General features: G+C 40.9%; 1 protein-coding gene across 3 annotated transcripts in view; it reads left to right on the plus strand.

The window, feature by feature from the left end:
- The window catches only part of LRP6 (LDL receptor related protein 6), a 117,712-nt gene that overhangs the window by 78,863 nt on the left and 17,871 nt on the right, over positions 1–20,978 (plus strand). For all 3 annotated transcript variants that reach the window (XM_041485971.1, XM_041485972.1, XM_041485973.1), the window contains 8 exons: positions 3,768–3,984; positions 5,057–5,346; positions 6,193–6,419; positions 8,605–8,789; positions 10,495–10,821; positions 14,143–14,345; positions 16,999–17,210; positions 17,390–17,580. In XM_041485971.1, coding sequence (XP_041341905.1) covers positions 3,768–3,984; positions 5,057–5,346; positions 6,193–6,419; positions 8,605–8,789; positions 10,495–10,821; positions 14,143–14,345; positions 16,999–17,210; positions 17,390–17,580 — 1,852 coding nt within the window. The remainder of the gene's footprint in view (positions 1–3,767; positions 3,985–5,056; positions 5,347–6,192; positions 6,420–8,604; positions 8,790–10,494; positions 10,822–14,142; positions 14,346–16,998; positions 17,211–17,389; positions 17,581–20,978) is intronic.

The raw sequence follows: 20,978 nt of genomic DNA on the forward strand, positions 1-20,978 counted from the left end.
GGCGGAAAATCTTAACTAGGCTTCCTCCCCCCCCCCCACCCCCAAAAATGGACCAGATGTTCTTTCAGGGATTCTTCCAACCTGGCTGGTCTATGATTCTGTAGTTCTCTACTGAACATTCAGCTATGCTTATGAGTTAAGATGAAAGATAATGGTCTGCACTCTGTCACCTTCATCTTAGTCTTGACACCTTGTAGGACTGGGCTCTTAGTTTGGTATTGATATCAGCATAGCCTGATAGGGACAAACCCTTTCTGTGAGGGCCATCTCCTCAGCTCTGTGCACATAAACCTGTGCACATCTGCTCAGCCTCTGCTGCCCCTGCCCTTGGTGCCCTGCACCTGAGTGCTGACCTGGGACTGCTGGTCTGCAGTGCTGCCAGGGTCCCAGCACAAGCTCTACGCAGAGCTGAACATGGTTTTCATAAATAACATAGATTTAATGATGAAACTCTAGAGCTAAAGCAGTCAAGTGACAAATTTAAACTACCATATATTTAAATCCCAGATTATCAAAAAGGTAAATTCACTGCATTAGCCTATTTATCCCAGTGATTACTGGTACTTAGAAGTGAAGTGAATGCAAGATATCTTTCTAACAAGAAAGACCCTTAGAATGTCACTGTGCATTCCAGTCTGTAACTTTAAATTAGAAGTAGTGCTTCAAAGTTATTTTATTGTTCCTGCTGATCACTAAGTGCAGCATTTTAAAATGTGACTACATTTTCAGCAGTAATTCGCTTACTTTGAATAAGCTGTATGTTCATGTGGCTATAGGTTTGCACTTATTATTGTTTTAGGATAAACAAAGCCCTTTTTCTCCAAGCAGGATATCTGGTATTTTGTCTGAGGCCATTTAATTTTTGCACTTTAAATTTTTTTTTTTCATGGAACTACTTGCTCTTTCAGTAAAGGTGGTGTTTGTGGTTACACCACATCTGTTTCCTGTTGTAGATTATATTCTCAGTGTGATTTGCAGTATTCAGAATGGCCTCAGAATGTGAAACTCACACCACATTGTGGTTAAAAACAGCATAAACCTCTGGAGACACTGCCTTGTAGCAGCTGAAGGTGGGTTTATTGTGCATGGGATTCTGTGAGGCTTCACTGTCAGGAGCCTGATCCGTGTGGAGCTGGGGAAGGGGAAAGAATCCAGAAAGGATTATAGCCTGGGACTTGGTTGTTGTCTGAGTTTGAGTATGTGAAAAGATGGTGCTGAAATCCCTTGAAACTGGTTGTTAAGTGATTGTTCCTTCTTGCTTTATTCTTCTTGTACGTATCACTCCTGCATCCCTTGCCACTTCCCTTCTGCCTTACACCAGACTGTTTGATTCTGTAGCCAATGGATGTAATTCTATTGAAATCACCTAACACGCAGCCAAAGTCAGTGCAGACAAAATGGTGCCATGGAAATGTATATATATATATGTTTGAAATATACACACACACACACATATGGCTGCTATCCTATATGTGTGTGTGTGTATATATATGTATATGTGTATATCAGGTAAAATTGCAGTGGGAGCAGAGTGGCAGGTATATGTAAATACTTTCAGAAAGGTGCGTGTTTTGTCTAGGAGATGTAAAGCTGTATTTCAAAATAGCCTTTATATGTCAAGCCAAAAATTAATTAAAAGCAGATAGTTAATCCTTAAGTCCCTTCTCTTTTCCTGACCCTTTTCCATATAGGGGGAAGCTTATTTGAACAGCTCTTAAAGTTCGCCAAAGAAAGTTCATCTCACACCACACACCTTCCAAGTAATTTTCTTTCCCAGTAATTAAGCACTCCCTTAAATAGAGAATTTTCTTTCTTTTATAAATGCAAGGCAAAAAATGTAATTTTAAAAAATGCTACTTTGTGATGGTGATGTTTTATTGCTTATTACTGTGTGGTTTTAGTTGGTTCATTTTTCAATGTCTGTCCATTCTGTGTATCTTCTTGGTCTGCTCAGCAAGCATTAATTGCCATGTATTAATTAGTTGCAAATAAATGGCTTATCTCTGTAGTTTGAGGGGGAGGGGGAAACAAGTCACCACAGACAAGTCATCTGTTTTTGAGATACACATGCATTAGTGCATTTGTAGGAGCATGCTGTATATTCTGCTGGGCTGAAGGGGTTTGGTAAGATAATTCCATAAAGTAATTATGACCTTTCTTCAAAAGTAAATATGGAGCTTATTCCTACAGTCCAGCAAATATGCAGCGTCCCTTTAGGAAAATGTGCACATAAAGATTCAGTTCCTATTTTAATATACCAAAGTGCCAAAGTGTTGGGAAGTTTGACAAGGTATCGTTTCAAGGAGAAATTGAATTATTGGTGAAGGTTATAGCATTTCTTCCACTTTTTAAAGGGAATTTATAAATATTTTACTATACTGTGTCCTGGGAAAGGTGTGTGTTTCAGTTCCATTTCTCTATTCCTTTCCTCTCTTCTCATATATGCATGGGTAGGAGTTACTCCAAACTAGCCTTTACATTTCTTGTGATCTGGGAAGATATTTTGGCCACCAGCTATCATCAGTCTAGTCTGAGGTACTAAACCAGTTGGTCCTGAAGGTTGTCATTGCATAAATCTTTGGGTTTGAGCCATGGGAAGGATGGGAAGCCATATAGATTTGTTTGTGGTTATCTCAGTTCCATAAGTGAGAGAGATTTGAAAACAGTTGTTTAATAAACCACCCCTTTTCCAGTCATTTACGTAGAACATGCTTGGGTAGTGGGAAGGATGCTTTAATGATTCAGGGATTAATATGCTACCTTGGATTTTATGAATCACATTGTTTCTGAAAGTTTTTATATTAAGGTTGGTTGGAGGTTTTTTCCTGGTTTTTGAAGGCTGGTATACATACTGTAAACTTAAGCTATGGCCTTGAAAAAAGTAGAAATATTTCAGAAGGATTTTTTTTCTGAAAAATTGCAGCACTGAACCATTTCTAAGCTTGTCTTAAAACATAGGACTCTTTACTCCTGTCAGTATGGTACATTTTATAATGATACTTGGCATTCCTAAGGCACTTGATCACTTGAACATGCATACATATGTTTAATTAATCCTTTCAGTGCCTCACTGAGGAAGTTAGATATTACTCCCTTTTAGCAGTAGAGAAAAATGACACAGTAAAATCAAGTGTCTTGATCAAAGGCATGCAATTATTTACAGACTACAGCTGTTCCTTGTAGTAAAAAAATTACTGTACTTAATTTTGAGGAATATAAAACTGGTTCCTTATTCAGACTGGGGAATATAAATATACTCTGTAGATCTTGACTGTTTGCCTCCCAGTATTTGTGTGGGGTCTCCTTTTAATGCTCTCTGTAACATGGGCAAAGCTCACTTGGGAGAGACTGTGGACTAGAAGATGCTGAGCCAGAACTCATTGGCCATTATAAATTTGTCTTCTTTTGTGTAAAACACAGTGACTCCTCTTTAAAACTTAACCAAAACTCAGGTAAGAAATGAGAGAGCCATAACAGGAGTAACTATTATTACATAATAATAGTTCCTAAAGCCAAGGTAATGAGTGTTGTGTCATAATTCCACATTACTTACGAGACTAACCTTCTAAATAAGGCTTTTAGAGTAAGTGCCTGTTAATAAAGAGTCTCTTCTTTTTTATTAGGGCACAGTGTAACATTGATAGCATTATAATGCATGGGAGATTATTTTTTAATTTGAAGTCTGAGCATGGAGCAGCTGGTTTGTTAATCTGCCAAATAGTGGCAGGTTTATTATATATATCTAAAAAGTTTGTCTGTGTTCATAGGTCATGAATGCTGATGGAACTGGTAGGAGAGTCCTGGTGGAGGACAAGCTGCCTCATATATTTGGATTCACTCTGTTGGGAGACTACATTTACTGGACAGACTGGCAGAGGCGCAGCATTGAGCGCGTGCACAAGTGCACGGCAGAGAGAGAGATCATCATCGATCAGCTGCCCGATCTGATGGGCCTGAAAGCCACCAACGTCCACCAGGTCATCGGTGAGTGGTCTGCTAGTCAGCCAAGGGACAATGGGATAGAAAATGTCAGCAGTGCTGTACTGCAGAGTTTTAGAAATGGGCACAACTCGGTCCTATGGCATGATGACAGCAGACTGCAGCTTGATAGGGTGGGTTAGGTGTTCTGTGAGGACCTTCAGTTCTGTAGCTTGGAAGAATGTCAAGCTGAACATGTGCTCCCAGTACGCAAAAGCTAAGAATGAGCCAGTTTTAGTCCGTTCAGTAGTTTTTACGTTAATATTGGAAAATTATCTTTAAAAGTACCAGAAGTACTTGCTGCCCTGTAGCGTTTGTGGTGTAAAAAAGCAGCGCCTAGCTTTAAATTGCCTATCCTAGGCTGTGCAAGCACTGGTAGCAGTATAATTGTAGCATCACAGAACTCATCACAGTACGTGAGTATCCTATGTGCAAAAGGCTTGCAGCTTCTCACTGTCCTGTCTGGATTGTACTGCAGGAAAGGAGTGAAATGTAGTTGATTCGTATGTTTGTGTGGCTGATGTCCCAAGGTATGTGTGTTTTGAATGCAGCCCTCTTTCCAGTTTGGCCAATTGAACTCCTTAGTGCCAAGCCTCTCTTAGTTCAATTTCCAGCATGTGCAGGTACATAAGTGAGTATTGCAAAGAGCTGCTTCGCTTGCATCCTGGAGAGACCATTGAATGGATGTGAAAATAGCTCTGCGAGTTTTTTACCTGCAGGAATGCAAGGGGGTATGTAGCTGGACCAGGGTACTGTGAAAGGCAGCAGAACGTACAAGCATTCAGTACTTGTGCTGTGAATTGGGATCATCAGTAGCTGTTGAAGCCCAGACCCCTTTCCCTAGTGCCGGGTTTGTTTCTTGGCGTGAGGAAAACAATCACTGGCTTTCCAGCCAAGGAGAGTAAGGTCTAAAGGATTACAGGAAATGAATGAAAAATAATTTGATCAGAGAATACAAAGAGAAAAATGCATGTTTGCTTGGAGGACTCATAGTATGGCTGATGCATGTGAGGACTACCTTCACCTTTCACCTGCAGTCAGTTTGCAGTGGTTGCTTTTCCTCTCGCTGCCCGCTTAGGTACAAACCCCTGTGCAGAAGACAACGGCGGCTGCAGCCACCTGTGTCTGTACCGACCACAAGGCCTTCGCTGCGCCTGCCCCATCGGCCTGGAGCTCATCAGTGACATGAAGACCTGCATCGTGCCAGAAGCTTTCCTGCTCTTCTCCAGGAGGGCAGACATCAGGCGCATCTCCCTGGAAACCAACAATAACAACGTTGCTATTCCACTCACTGGAGTCAAAGAAGCTTCTGCTCTGGATTTTGATGTGACAGACAATCGCATTTACTGGACTGACATTTCACTGAAGGTAGAGATTTAGTCCATGTTGGCTATTAAGCTGCTACATGCTCCTTGAGATTTTTAAGAGTAGGTTGATTAATGGGGTTTACAAAATTCAAGGGATATGTACAGGAGTTTCATTTTTAATTACATTTTCTGCAACTGACTTGAGACATGTGCCAACAATAACTTATGGACTTTCGCAATTGGAGAATCATAGTAGTTAAAAACACAGAGTTTAAATGAGTCTGCATTTTCAGGCTTATCAGGGAATGCCTAAACTCTAATATATTATTAAAATGGCATTCTGGCTGTATCTGCTATCACAGGCTGATCCTGATGGCAGGATAAAGTGAATAAAAGTCCAAGAAGAGATTGTGCTTAGTGAAATTAAATTTAGCCATCAGTACTGAAACTACTGAGCTCATCAGTCATTTGGTTGTTTTCTTCTATTTGCTGTTCTGTCCTGCACTTTTTTTTTCATTAGGCTGCTTTAAATAGTGTTCCATGCTATAACATTGATGCTTTTGTATAGTCCTGGGAGAGCCAAAATATTTTCCCCTCGAAGTTGGCACTGAGTTATTAAGGTCACTTTGTCATGTAGATGCTTAATTCAACCAGACTAGTTATCCCATTTATTTCCCCAGTGAAATGCTATTGTAATTGACACAGAATACATTCACAGAGTGCAATAAATCATTACTTCTGAATAGCAGCATTGTTTGCTTTGCAAATAAGTAGCATATTGTAAGATCCTCTTTCCTATGAGATGTCTAAAATCTGAAAGTGTTTAAAATTCAACAAAGAAAACAAGCAGCCCAGTGACAGACTGGTAAGTTTTCTAATTTGCCTGTGTATCTTTGTATCCCTGCAGACCATCAGCAGAGCGTTTATGAATGGCAGCGCGCTGGAACACGTCGTGGAGTTCGGCTTGGATTATCCCGAGGGCATGGCTGTGGACTGGCTGGGGAAGAACTTGTACTGGGCTGACACTGGCACCAACCGGATCGAGGTGTCCAAGCTGGACGGGCAGCACCGCCAGGTGCTTGTGTGGAAAGATCTCGACAGTCCTCGGGCACTGGCACTCGACCCTGCCGAGGGGTAACTCGCTGATTTCATTCTGTGTTCATGAACAGTGAAAAACAACACTGTAATGCTTCCTCTAGGGCATGGTAGTTAAGCACTGTCTGTAAGCCCTGAGAGGACTGAGCTGGGGAATACAACCTGGTAATTTAGAGAAATACACTCTTAATGTCCTGAATAATCATTAAAAACACTAAAAAAAAAAATCAGAGCCACTCATTAGAATGGGATTTATATTTAGTTTTTTAATTAAGCACAGAATCAAAGTAGTTTTAGGTTTATGAAATTCATTAATCAGAAAAGGACTATAGCATTGAAAGGAATATATTTATCGTTTTAGAAGTTAGGGTCCAATAAAGGTATTAAATTATTTAATTTGAGGGTGGGAGAGCGGAGTTTATAGTCTGAGCATAAGGAAGATATTTGTTGCTTCAGATAAGGAAACCTTTTATTTTGCACAGACAAGGGAAGAGGGACAGAGAAGGAGTGGAAACAATTATATTCACCTATTTCCCAAATGAAAGATTTTCCAACTTCTCAGTTGGATTGAAGTGTAACAGCAAAAGTAGGGCAATAAACAGGGAGAGGGAGGAAGGAATGGGGCAAGTCAAGCTAACTATTCAGCTTCTGAAATAGCTCTTCTACCCTGAAATGCTCACTTGACAGTAACTAATTACTGCAAAAACTTTTTTAGGTTATACCAATATTGCATTATTTTTCAAATGAAGGAACTTCATTTGAAGGGGTTATGACATTATCACAGTTCCCAGTCACACTGTGAGAGCTATAGCAGCTCAGAGAACTTGAAACACATTCTTTCTGCTTTATTTCAACAAGCTGGTGGCAGTGGTCACCTCCAGTGGGATTCTAGATTGGATTCAGCCCTGATGTGCCAGGGGTTGCCTGGATGAGAATTCAACATCAGATTCTTAGATCCAGTTACTCATTTATAACAAAAGGCTGCTATGGATGATTCTGGTTTTATGCTGGAAGTAGGTTTTTCCCAAGGATTATCATCATGCAGTGCTTTGTCTCTTCACCGCAGATCAGAAAAAAAACCTACTTGTTCAGAATGCCTGTTTTTCCTTACAGCAATAGCTGTATACTTATATATGTATGTATACTTATATAAATATACATACAGTATAGTTGTACTTTAAATGGAAGTTTTCAAAGCATTGCTGCCATGGGGGCAATTGTAACACTTGGCTCCGTGCTGTGTCCAACTTGCAAAATTTATACACAAAGGACTTGCAAAATTTTAAAGAAAAATTTGCAAGTATTCCTGGTGTGTAATGAATTTGTCCCCATTGATCATCAGTTTCTGAAGCAGCCTTTCCTATTGGGCAGTTGGTTGGAACTGAAAGACTTCCCAGGGGTTTGTTACTAGAGTTATTAAAACCCAAAGGTGTAAATATTGGATAGCTGCCTCTCACTTTTATTTTGGAGTGGTATCAGCTTCATGTTTTGGAAGAAGTGACTAACTAGCTATCAAATATATAATATATAAAATATACATCCTACTCTACTGTGCAGTGCCCAAATAAAGTGTAAACATGTGCAAGTCTGTCCTTCTTCCAAATGAGGCATAAGCTGGCATGTGAGTGTGTAATAATTGTATTTTTGCTCCAGCAGAAATGCCATACAGTTTTGTGTGTCTTGGCTGAGATGTAAGACACTTGTGTACGTGTCTGGTTAACTTAGTTGTGTGGACATGAGTAGTGGTGCCTATTAACAAAAGTACCCTGCAGATCTATATTTTTGTGTTCCTTCATTTGAGAGACAGCTGACTAGAAACAGAAGATAAGTGCTCTGGAAAATAACCTGCTAAATAATTATTAATAATAAATGAAGGTGCCTGACTGCCAGCCTCTGCCTCTTAAATGACTTGCATGGATTAGTTACTAGCAAAGTGCTGTCACACAGAACTTGCTGGTAAAAATCCAGGCCCAAGTGGGAAAAAATCATGTTGGAAGCATTTTGAGGAAACTTGACTCACTTTCTTGCCTCCACTTTGGAAAAAAAAAAAAAAAAACCCAAACTAATTTATCACAATGGGTCTTAATAAATAAAGCTTAATAAAGCTTGAATTTACAGCTCTTCTTTTTCTCTTATTCTTTCTAAGGATTTTTGTTTTGGTTTTCCTCTTGAGTTCTGTTGGATTGAATGCAATTCTTTTTCTTTCTTCTGCTGTTTTAATCAGGTTCATGTACTGGACTGAGTGGGGTGGCAAGCCAAAGATTGACAGAGCTGCCATGGATGGCAGTGAGAGGACCACGCTGGTCCCAAACGTGGGACGTGCTAACGGCCTGACCATTGACTACGCCAAGAGACGCCTGTACTGGACCGACCTGGACACCAACCTGATAGAGTCCTCCAACATGTTAGGTGAGCCCCAGAGCCCTGGGCAGCATCCTGAGGGCAATGCTGCTTTTTGCAGCTCCCTCATGACAAACTGTGGCTTAAATAAGATACACATCCTAAGAGAAAAATAAAATTTCCTGACCTCTCACACCTTTAATGTTTGCTTCTATAGTTCATGTTCATGTAATACTGTGCTTAGCAAGGCCTCGATTTTCTTGTAAATGATTGGGTTGCTCAGAAAGTTAAAAGTACACAAGGTGTGCATATTTCCAGTTATATGTAGGACAAAGATGTCATCTTGCAGTGTTTTGGAGGGTCTTGTTTTGCTACTCTCAAGAGCACTAGAAAATACATAACAAAGGTAGAAAGAAAGTCAGCAAGAAGATAACATCTTACTGAACATGCAATTTAATGCAATTTGGTTTTATATCTTTGTTAGTATCCTCAGGCATTTTCTCCCCCTGTATTCTGCATGTTAAGGACCTTTTCCTAGCTAGTGTTTATCAGCAGGAGAGTTCTCTTGTGCTGGGGTCTGTGATGATTTTATAAAGTGGTTATTGCAGCTAAATGGAGGTGGAATATTTTATTCTTTCTTTATTTCTGTTCCAGAGTACTGTGTAGGACCTAGGCCCTCACAGATTTGCACAGTACCTTGTTTTAACCTCTCAGCACCCATAGGAGTGAACTGCCTTGTTGTATGCTAAGTTATTCAGATTAGCATTAACAATAGCCAGTATTTAAGCATTAATAATTAGCCAGTATTTAATGCTAAAGGAGTTAGTCTGCTTTAAACAGTATGCTTGCAGTAGTGGAACAAAGCTAGAAAAAGATCAAAACAGGAAAATGCAATATGGGAATTACGTGTGATAGAAAAGCTTTTCTTCAGCTTGTCATATATTTTGGTGTGCTGTGGAGGCCTGCTCCATGTTTCCCTATGAAATGTGGAACTGGAAACTATATTAGAGCTTTTTTTTCCCTGTGCCTGTGGCTGGTGACAGCAGGGTGTGGAGCTGTGCGTCCTTGACCTCTGTGTGCAAAGAGGGAATGACTTCGTGCTTCATAATCTCCTGTTCATTTTGTGTGACTATATAGCAGGAGCTACCATGATAATGAAGTGGTTGATAAAACAGAGTTGAAATTATTTCCCCCTGCCGTGTCCTGCTCCTTAAGATCTCTTAACATTTCCACGATATACACAATTAGCTGTTCCCTTTCCTGACTTTCTGGCTGCTCTGGAATGTTGCAACATTCCAGAGACAAGTTATTTTAGCCTTGTACATTTAATTTTTCTCATAATGCAATGTAGTATTTCATTAAGTTCATAACAATTTCCTTTTTATAAGCAATGGGAAAAGTGTGGTGCAAGAGATGCTCAACTGGAAATACAGTGTCACGATCCTGCATTTACATTGGGAGGCATCCTGTTAGTTTTGGGAAGGAGGGAAAGGACAGAATCTTTCTGAGAACCCTGATAATTTTTGAAATTGAAATTTTTTCTTCAGTAAACTACATTTTTTCAGTGAATGGCAAGCAGGATTAGCACATTTCTGTGATAGGCTCTGAGATTGCTTTTGATTACTGTACATTACTTCGTAATTTACTCTTGTAATGATGAAATAGTAACTTTAAAGTAATGGCATGGCAACCTTTCTGGGCAGGGGACATGTTCAACAGTATACTGCTTGTGCCCATGTAAGTCCACTTTTCTCTCCCTTCTTTTTGTACACAGGCCTTGACCGTGAGATCATAGCTGATGATTTGCCTCATCCCTTTGGCCTGACCCAGTACCAGGATTACATTTACTGGACAGACTGGAGCCGGCGCAGCATCGAACGGGCCAACAAGACCAGTGGCCAGAACCGAACCATCATCCAGGGCCACCTGGATTACGTTATGGACATCCTGGTCTTCCACTCCTCCCGGCAGGCGGGCTGGAACGAGTGTGCCTCCAGCAATGGGCACTGCTCCCACCTGTGCCTGGCAGTCCCTGTGGGAGGCTTTGTCTGTGGCTGCCCAGCTCACTATTCCTTGAACTCCGACAACAGGACCTGCAGTGGTAAGCCACAGGGAATGAACAGGAAATGCAGGAGCACATGTGTTAAGTGACTCATGCCAGCATTGTACTTGGAAGAAAGAAGAGTTTTACAGTTTTCCAGTACTATATCTTACTGAGTTTTAAGACAACATAGGATGTTGAAAGCAAAAAAAGAAAAAGAAAATAATCTTGCAACATACCAGTATCTTAATTAAATAAGAAGAATGGCTGTTAGTGAAATTTTCCACTGGCTTGGCTACATCAGTGTAAACACAAAAGCTAAAAATGTTTTGGTTCTGTGTCACTGTTAGACCCTCTTCAAGTGCTTACTTCCTTATTTATTTATCTGCTTATATATTCCTAGTCTTGCCTGCCATAAAGGATATGTGATACTTTAGTCTGGATTCTAGATTTTGTGCAGCTTTTATGGGGTCAGGATTTCATTCTGTAGCAGCTGTGTTTGCTGGCTGATGAGATGCTGAGGTGGGCCACTCTCAGACCTCTACAAGTGTTTTCCCTCAGTGAGGATGGGTTGGGCTCCATGGCTTCCCCAGCAGTCTGGTTCCTGATCTCAGTGCAGCCAAGCCCCATTTTTCTTTATTGTTGTGCAGAATACAAACCGCAAGGCCCCTCAGGCTGTGTGTAATTAGTTTCTAACCAAATAATTTATCCATCTCTCAATAACTGGCTGCAGTGAAGCTCTCATAATTTTGGCAGCAACTCTGGATGGCTGATTTCCACTGGTGTCATTCACATTAGTCAGTGGGTGAAGAGATTCCTGGTACAGAGAGACAGATTGTATCTCATCCACATTATGCATGAGTAGAGACATCCAACTGTTGTCTTAAAGCCAAAAGCTGGGCAGATTGTTGCACAAATGCCACCTCCTGGCATTTTTTGAAAACCATGCTTTTCAAAAAACTGTGCTTTTCTACTCCCCATGTGTTCTGTACTTCTCCTCTTCTTTTTTTATTACACTGGCCCCTTGCATGACAGCTGTATTCTTGCACCCTGGTACTTTCACGTGTTTGTGCAAGTTAGAGGCACAGCTGGCATTTCTCTGATAGTGACTGTGATCTTCTAGGTGCAGGAATTTGACTTCCAGTGGAGAAAAAGTAGCAGAATGATCAAAGGTCATGTTTTTCTTGTGAAAATGCTCCTGGAAACAGAGCAAGGAGCAAAATATAGGAAATACATTGCGAGCAAATAGAACCATTTCCCCATGGCACAGTTCAGGGCTCTTTGTGCGGTATTAGGAGTTTTCCTCTGCCATATTCAAACCTGGGAAATTTCCAGCTTCTCATTTGTAGCTAATTGGAGATTTAGGCCTCTCTGTGTATAATTTAATTCCTTTTTTTGGACACTATAATTGGAGTGTGAATTGTTTTAACTTTCTTTTGCCTGTATTACTTGCTTATGATGTACCTCCTGAACATTATTAGTCCAGGCCCTGTCTAGAGGTCCTCCCTTCCAGAATACCCTGCTCATGAATGCATAGGTTCTTTTAATTATACTCTGGTGAGATCTCTTCAGACCTACCACGTGTCATGAAGTTGGAAGGCAGGGTTACACAAGAGACATACTCAATGCACTCCATTTGCCTGCTGCCAAAAATACAGTTAAAATATGTGACTATTGGGAGGGAGAATGATGAAAACTGGAAAGGGATTTCTGAAATTGGTACTGTTTCAGAGATGTGGAGTCTCAAGGGGAGAAGTTCTGCTGTTGCTTTTTATAATGAGCCATCAATTCAAAGTTGTAAGCCAGGCAGTCTTAGAAAGTGAGAGGGTATCTTTGGGGAAGAGTAGAAATAATTTTATGTGCTTAGACGTTTACCTTAAGTTTTTTCCCTTTCCATTTCTATCATAATTTCTTGGTAAGAATTCCGATGTTTCTGAATCCATTATTTTGCTGTACACATTCATAGAAACTTGTCTTCGCTTTTTTTTTTTTTTGTGCTTTTGTACATGGTTTAGAGCCAAGTAGAAGGCAGCTTAAATTATTGGAGAAGTGCTTGGAGGGAAAATAGAGATTTTCCAGAAAGCAAAAATACCTTGCAATTAGGCCTGATTGTTAGAAGATGTTAGGAGAGAGTGCTGGTTTCCAAGGAAACTCCTCCCTGCTTCTTTTCTTTCCCAGCAGTCCGAATAGCTGTTCAAAGCTATGCTAAAATAACAAAGCAAGGTGATGATGTTTTCTAGGAGACTTTTGCTTCCTCCCCTTTCCCAGGTGCTGCATTACCTGTTTTACAGGCTGGTAAATGAATGCAGTGTCCCACTGCTAATCTCACTACAGGCATGGGCTGTAGAGAATTGATTGTACAAACTTCAGGGAGGCTTCAACTGCATTTCTGGCAATTTGCTCTTGTACCATCTTGCACAGCAGTGGCTTCAGGTAGAGCATTATTGAAAAGAGTGCTCTGAAAAAGGAAAATGCTTTCACTACCTTCTCTGATTTCTTTCCCAGTTACGTAATACAGAGATTAATTTTTCTCAGTGATGTATTAAATGCTTTTTGAACTTACTGTAAGTTACAGCTGGTAAACTACAGCTGTGTGAGGTGTTGAAATCTTACCTTTTGCTCTTTGATGGTATTTCTAATTACAAAGAACAAACATTTGTCCAGGAAATTTTTGCAGAGCAGAATATCAGACTTCTTTTTCTCATTGCATGTTGTCATTCCCAGATAACCACCTAGAAATAGTAAAAATACATAGCTTTGAGAAGAGCAAATGCATTTTTCTCCAAAAACACAGCCTCACACACAGTTAAGAAATTTTCCTGTGAATTACTTGTTTCATTCCTGTACAAGCAGAAAAAGGATTTGTAGGAACAGGACTGAACCACTGTCAGTCTCTTTTCCCTGAAACATCTAAATAAGGAACCGGTGCTGGCTTTTTCTTACCTTCCTCTGCAAGTAGGAGTGCGCCTAGCAAAGGGTTCAATTTCAATATAGTGGAGCTGCATTTCCCTGAGACCCCTTTAGAAAGAAAATGGGCAGTTCTTTGAGAGGCATAATTGACCATTCTTCTTTGAGATGCTTTTGACAGAAGTCTTCGCATTTACTAGTTCTGCCACTTAAAAAATCTGATCTTTGCCTATCACATTCACGTACAGACATTTATAGTAAAAAGAGTTAATTTGAAAGGCTTTTCGTAGTCATCAGAGATTAGGATTGTTATGTTTTGATTTTTTTGTTTGGTTTTGGCAAAGGAAGAGGGAAAAGGGGAATGAAATAAATGTCTGGTTATGGATTGCAGTTGTCATTCATAAACATAAAAATGCCCAGTGTTATTGCCACGTGTAACCCTTTCAACCCCTTTTCTTTTTTTAACCCATCCAGCTCCTACCACCTTTTTGTTGTTCAGTCAGAAGAACGCGATCAATCGCATGGTGATAGACGAGCAGCAGAGCCCAGACATCATTCTCCCCATCCACAGCCTCCGCAACGTCCGCGCCATTGATTACGACCCCCTGGACAAGCAGCTCTACTGGATTGACTCCCGGCAGAACATCATCCGCAAGGCACAGGAGGATGGCAGCCAGGTATCCTGAGGGGGTGGAACTGCTGAACGTTTGGCATGCCTGTACCAAACAATGACTGCTTGTGTGGGGATAACTTAGATGCACCCCTAGGTTACTGTCCCTTGTGTCCCTTGGCAAAACGACTGTCATCCGGAGTTTTCTGGAGTCCTCAGTCATCTGAATAAATCCCAGTAATCCAGTAAATCTGGAAGGTGCAGCAATAAATAAAACATGGAAAACCAAGGCCAGCTTGAGCATACTGTTCTTCCCAGCACATTATTTGCTCAACACTATCTTTTGTCTGGAAGCTGTTTGAAGCCCATATTTGAGATATGAAACATGGAAGGGAAGGTTCTTGGGAGAAACGGGGGGTGTGACAAAGGTATGTGAGCAGAGTGCAGGGGTAGATCCTCTGAAACGAGGAGGCTGGAGCTGTGTGAGCACACTGCCGTGTCTGGAGCCTCCCAGGTTCTGGAGCAGATAGGAAGAGAGATGTTGTAAATCACAGGAGTGACTAGACTGAACCTGTAAAACATGTAGCAGTCTTGGGAAAATATATTTGACTGGAGAATACAGAGAAATTAGAGTAGGGTAGAAGGCAAAAGGTAATACAGGCTGTGGTGGTTCAACCCTGGCTGGAGGCCAGACACCCACCTAAACCACCCTGTCACTTCCCTCCTCAACTGGACAGGGGAAGTAAGATACAGCAAAAGGCTCATGAGCTGGGATAAGGGATTACAGTCTGTTCCTCACACTTTGTTCTGCCACTGTTTCCTCCTCATGGAGAGGAGTCTTTTCCCTGCTCCAGTGTGGCGTCACTCCCACCAGAGACAGTATTCCATTAATTTCTGCCTCCAAAATGAGTCCTTCCTATGGGCTATGTTTGCTTCATGAACTGCTCCAGTGTGAGTCCTTCCTGTGGGGTGCAGTCCCTGAGGAACAGGCCCTGGGTCCCTGACAGGGTCACACATCCTACCAGGAAACCTGCTCCAGTGTGGGCTCTTCTCTCCATGGGGTTTCCCATGGGGTCACAGCCTCCTTTGGGCATCCCCCTGCTCCAGCAAGCACTCTTCCAGGGGCTGCAGTGGATCTCTGCACCCCTGTGCCCTCCATGGGCTGCAGGGGCACAGGGGAATCCTGGAGCAGCTCTTGCCCCTCCTTCCTCACTGCCCTTGATGTCTGCAGGGCTGTTCCTCTCACATATTCTCATTCCACTCTTCTCTGACTGCAATTGCTTTTTCCCAATAACTTTTTTCCCTCTTAAATATGTTATCCCAGAGGTGTTACCAGCATCCCTGATTGGCCCAGCCTTGGCCGGTAGTGGGACCATCCTGGATTCGGTGGCATTGGCTTTGCTGGGCATGGGGGAAGCTTCCAGCACCTTTTCAGAGAACCCATCCCTATAGCCCCCACCCCCAACCAAAACCTGGTCATACAAACCCAATATGCAAGTTCAGTGAGGTTAACTGTGACCAGTAACTGCTTATTCAATTTTTCATTTTAAAATAGATCTTTTCTTACTGATTTTTTAAATGTGGGACGAGCAAGAGACTAAGATGAGCAACACAACACAAGAGAGGTGCTATATTCAGCTGAATTTTAAGAGTGTGGTTTCTGGTGGTGGGTGTGGTAGTAGTTGGATCCTGCTGTATGCCCTTCAGCCTTAACTCTTAATTTAGCAATGCTTTTAATTTTGGAATATCTAAATAATAGCCAAAACTAGTCAAAGCCACCATGTTTTTGCCAGCTTCAGCAGAATAAACAAATGGAAGACTTGCAGGCATACCGTTTCATAGAGGTGACAAGCCAAATAAAGTTAGGCAAATTTTCTGGTGAAGTTTAATTTGGAGATGAGAGGGTAGAGGCTGCTCACTTCATAACCGTGGCTTCAAAAATGTTTATATAGGCCATGTTTAGTGATTTATTAATCCTCTTCAGAATTTTAGAAAAGTCCATTAAATATGTTGATGAGGTTCTTTCTAAAAGTAATAATAATTAAAAAAGAAGAAAAAGGCATGCCAACTCCAGAAGTCTAGACCAGTAGAAGGCAAGACCTTGAACTAGTAAGGTGTTAGCTGGAAATGCTCTGAAGTCAGTGTTGTACACTAGCTGATGTACTTTCCATCTTTGGCAGAGCTGCCTTCCATTTGTTAACCACCCTCATGTCCTCCAACTGAGATGGCAGCAATGGTGGACAAGAAAGAGGCCAGCGTTTCAAGTGTTGTCTGGCCTCACTTTGCCTTTGTTTTTCTCTGCTCAACTGCAACTTTGGGAATTAGTGGTGGTACATTTCTATTGTAGAGTGTTAAATGTGCTGGGTTTGGGTCTATCCAAACTGAGCTCTTGAGCTGTCACAAAAGTAGAGCAAATACAGGAGCTGACTCTGGACCTTGAACACAGAGAAAATTTGGACTTACTGGTCAAACTTGCAAAGTCTTACAAGCTGCAGTCAGCTTGTGTGATTGCCATTACAGCAAACCATCAGGACTAAGTGTCTCTATCTTATCAAAGGTGTTGATGTGGCAACAGAACCTGGGTCTCTCCTTACTTTATGCTAATATTTTGGCTGTCTCCCTTTTCTGAGCAGTAGTTACACATGGTGCATCCATAGCAAATAAAGTTATTCACATTAGATTAAATGTTCTCCTGTGTGTTGTTTCTCTTTTCTTTGCAGAGCCTCACTGTTGTGACAAGTCCAGTTCCCAATCAGAACCTGGACATGCAGCCCTATGACCTGAGCATTGACATCTACAGCCGCTACATCTACTGGACCTGCGAGGCCACCAACGTCATCAACGTGACTCGCCTGGATGGGAGACCCATGGGAGTGGTGCTCAAGGGGGATCAGGATAGGCCCAGAGCCATTGTGGTGAATCCAGAGAAAGGGTATGTGGGAAAACTCAGGCCCAGGGTTTTGAGAATCAAGTTGTTTTCTTGCTGCAGCTTGTTTTCTGTTTGTCAGAATGAAAAACAACTTTGACATTTGTTAAGATGTTTTGGATATATAGCAAAAATGTGGAAAGATCAAATGAACCTTTTTTTTCCTCTAATCATTCCTGTTCCAGATACATGTATTTCACCAACCTCCAGGAGAGATCTCCTAAAATTGAGAGAGCAGCATTGGATGGAACTGAGCGAGAAGTCCTTTTTTTCAGCGGTTTGAGCAAGCCCATCGCCTTAGCTGTTGACAGCCAGCTGGGCAAGTTGTTCTGGGCTGACTCAGATCTGCGCAGAATTGAAAGCAGTGACCTTTCAGGTAGAGTAGCACCTTAATTCAGTGACTCATTTGTGTGGTGTGGGTGTGGGGGAATGCAGAGAAAGGTGTCATCTTTTCCTTCCTACTATAAACAGTCTGTACTATGATTCTAATCACTCCCTGAATTCCCAGCCAGGGAATGTGCATGATTCATGCAGCGTGTCTTTACAGTTTCATGACTCTGTGATTTGCATTATTAATTGCTACACATGCTATTTACTTTGGTTTCTCACTGCAAAACCTTCGTGTAGTTTCCCAAAGTCAGCTGACGAATAAATAGCAGCAGTTTTGGAAAGGGGAGAAAAAGGGTTGTTTTTAAAGGCATTGCTTTTGGTGCAGTAATCTGTCAATCAGAGGAAAGTTCCCTGTTAGTGGAAAAATATGTCCTGCAGAGTTGAAGCAGCAGGTGTCCAGTTACTTTTGTACCTGTCATATGGGGTGAAAAGATGTGAGGATAGAGAAGATGTAATATCCCTCTGTCCTCAAAAGACAAAAACCTTCCTCTTCCAGCTGTGGAATTCTCTTTGCTTGCTCCCCAAGATTGGTTATGCTGCTTGTCTGACCTCCTCTATGAGTTCATTCAACCCATTTAACAATAACCTAACAAGATTATACAGAAAAAGACAAATAGAGAATGGTGTTCTGTTGGCTTGGAAAGCTGCATTGGTTCAGGACAGAGTCCAGCAAGCAACCAGAAGTGGAGCAAGAGAAGAGGGGAAAATTATATGGTCCAGATTGGGTAAGAAAGACAAATGTCTTTCATTTACTAGCCTAATCCAGCAAAGTGCTGGATCAGCTCAGCTGCCTCATATAGCATCAGTACTAATTTGTGATACAGATTGGGCTGGATGTTGTTGCTGGAAGTGAGAGCTGAAAACATAAAAGGAGTTATGACAGTTTGCAGTAATGTTTGTGGTAATGTCTTCCACTTATGACATGGTACCTTCATTCAAAGTAGCAGCATGTAACCCTGTTGACACCACTTGAATTTTCAGCCTTTTTTAAAGTTCCTAGAATAAGCTTTTGGTTTGGAAAACATCTTGTTTTTCCTAGATGGTTGGAATTTAAGCTCAGAAAGACAGTAATTTTTTTCAGTGGTGTGTCACTGGAAGATGCAGGGTCACTACTGAACTGTGATATGACGATTGTTTACTGTTTTAAAATGCAAGACACAACCTGAGTTAGTGAATTATTAAAGAACAACAAAAAAAAAAAGTGCTGTGGTGTTGCTTGGTACATTCCAAGCTGTCCCAGATCCAGGGTTTGCATGAGTAACAGAGTAACAGGGAGGAGAATATTACATGTGCTTTATTTCTCTCTTTGTCTGTTATCTTCCTGAAATTAGAACACCAGACAAGGAGATGGGTCTAAATTCTAATTCAGTCTAGGTTTAATGATTCTGCTTCTTTTTTTTCCTTAAAGATGTGGCTGCTGGATCACCAATGTTATGTAGTAAAAGTTTTTACTTTACAAACCATATTTCGAAGAGCACAAGAAAAAACCATTCCAAAACCTCCCTTGCTTTTTGGCATTTGCACCACAAATAGATTGCTTTAATCACCACAATAAATTGCTGACTGCTGAGATGCATTCCCGTGCTTAGGAAGGCTGATTAATAAGCTCTTTGGACCAGCTGAGTAATTTTTCTGCATGTTAGCTTCTTAAAAACATTCAGTCTCTTGCTCTGTCAGTTCTGTAGATTCCAGTACCCATAAAGACAAGGACAGCTAGGATGCCTTTTATGTGATGTAGTCCTTCTTTTCCTCCCTGTCCTTCAGGCATGCAGTTAGGACTTGGTTATTCTGCCCAAATGGGAGATCCTATTGAAGTTAAGCAGATTCTTCACATGATTAAGGGGTTGTTTATGAAAAGATGACTGGAATTAGCTCCCTGCCATGGAAACTATTTGGAAATTAGTTCTTCTATTCCAGAATAATTATTGTGATTTGGAAATGTCTAATGATTCTGGAATTAAGTAATTTTTATTTGGAAATAGAATGAGCTATGGGTGTGTCCTGATTTTTGTATTTATTTGGTTGGTTTTAAGTCTTTTTGTAAATGGTATTGCTGGAAAGGGGATGGTGATGCCAGGAGACAAAGCTCCTCTTAATCATGTCTCCCTTTCATCTGACATTCCCAATAAAGGAGACTAGCACCCTGATGAGTCAGCTTCGGGTTTCATTGTTGGTTTATGGAAGAAGGGATTTAATGTCTCAATTTAGTCAGAAATAGTCAGTTACACTTGGTCACAAATATTAAAAAGAAAGATTAAGACATTAAGGCAGTGAAAATATTAAGCTTCAGAGTTTTAGGAACATGCTGCAAAATCCATGCTGATTGACATGGGCATGGCAGAGCAGGGCATGTACAGACTACATTTGGGTAGGTCAAGGTTTTAGCTTTTGTATTCCTTCCTGTCTTCCTTGCATTTTGCCCTATTCTCAGCTTAACTTTATTTCTCAAGATGCAGGTTTCTGTTTCTTACCTTTTCCTGACAGAATTAGTCATGTTATTGGAGTTTAATAGATGGTTGCAGTTATTTAGGTTGACTTACATCACTCAGTCTATTCATTTCTACATCAGTCTGGGTATAACCTCCTTCAGAATTCATCAACGTCTTTTCTTAATCAGATCATTGCTGGTGTTGCTCCAAAGTGGAGGTGAGAGCCCAGCCTAGCTGATTTGAATTCCCATGTTTTCCTTCAGGTTTCAATGCTTGGTAAATATTTGGAAGGTTACTTAATTTATGAGCTCTCTGTGCATTTAGTGAAAAGGAGGTAAATTCATTTTTCATAGCTGAATTTGTTTCTAAGTCATCATCATTGACATAATGTTGATTAAATTCTCAACAAGCAAAAAACACCTTCATGCTACTAAACAAAGCAGAGAGGGATAGAATTTATTCAAAGTACAAAATCATGAAGTACATATGTCTTCTGTCCTGTAAAGTTATCTTGGGTGGCTAAGGTAGATTTTCTTCCCTGGTATTCAGTTATTCTAGTATATTTGCACAGAACAAAAATATAAAAACTTAGGGTAAATCATTCTATGGATGAACAATGTAAAGCTGTAGTAGAAGTGAAAAATAAGCACAGTAGTGAGCTCAGATATCAGAAATACCAGGATTTAGAGGTAAATTTTCAAGCTTTACCTTGACTTGTGTGATCCTGTTTCAGCTTTTCGAAATTGAAGCAGATTCCATGTGCTTCGCAAGTAATTTTGTGCTCAGAATCTGATCAACTCACTGAATATTTGACTGTTAATGAGCACGTCATCATGTTAAATAAAGGAAGCATGGATTAAGCCTCCCTCCTGAGCCCTCAGGTTTTGACTAACATTTTTCTTCTGTGTGAGTTACAAAGTCTTCACTGTCTTCAGAGTTTAGTGATACTTTTAAA

The sequence above is a fragment of the Pyrgilauda ruficollis genome, unplaced genomic scaffold (assembly GCF_017590135.1).
Source record: "Pyrgilauda ruficollis isolate IOZ18807 unplaced genomic scaffold, ASM1759013v1 scaffold73, whole genome shotgun sequence".
Classification (NCBI taxonomy): domain Eukaryota; kingdom Metazoa; phylum Chordata; class Aves; order Passeriformes; family Passeridae; genus Pyrgilauda; species Pyrgilauda ruficollis.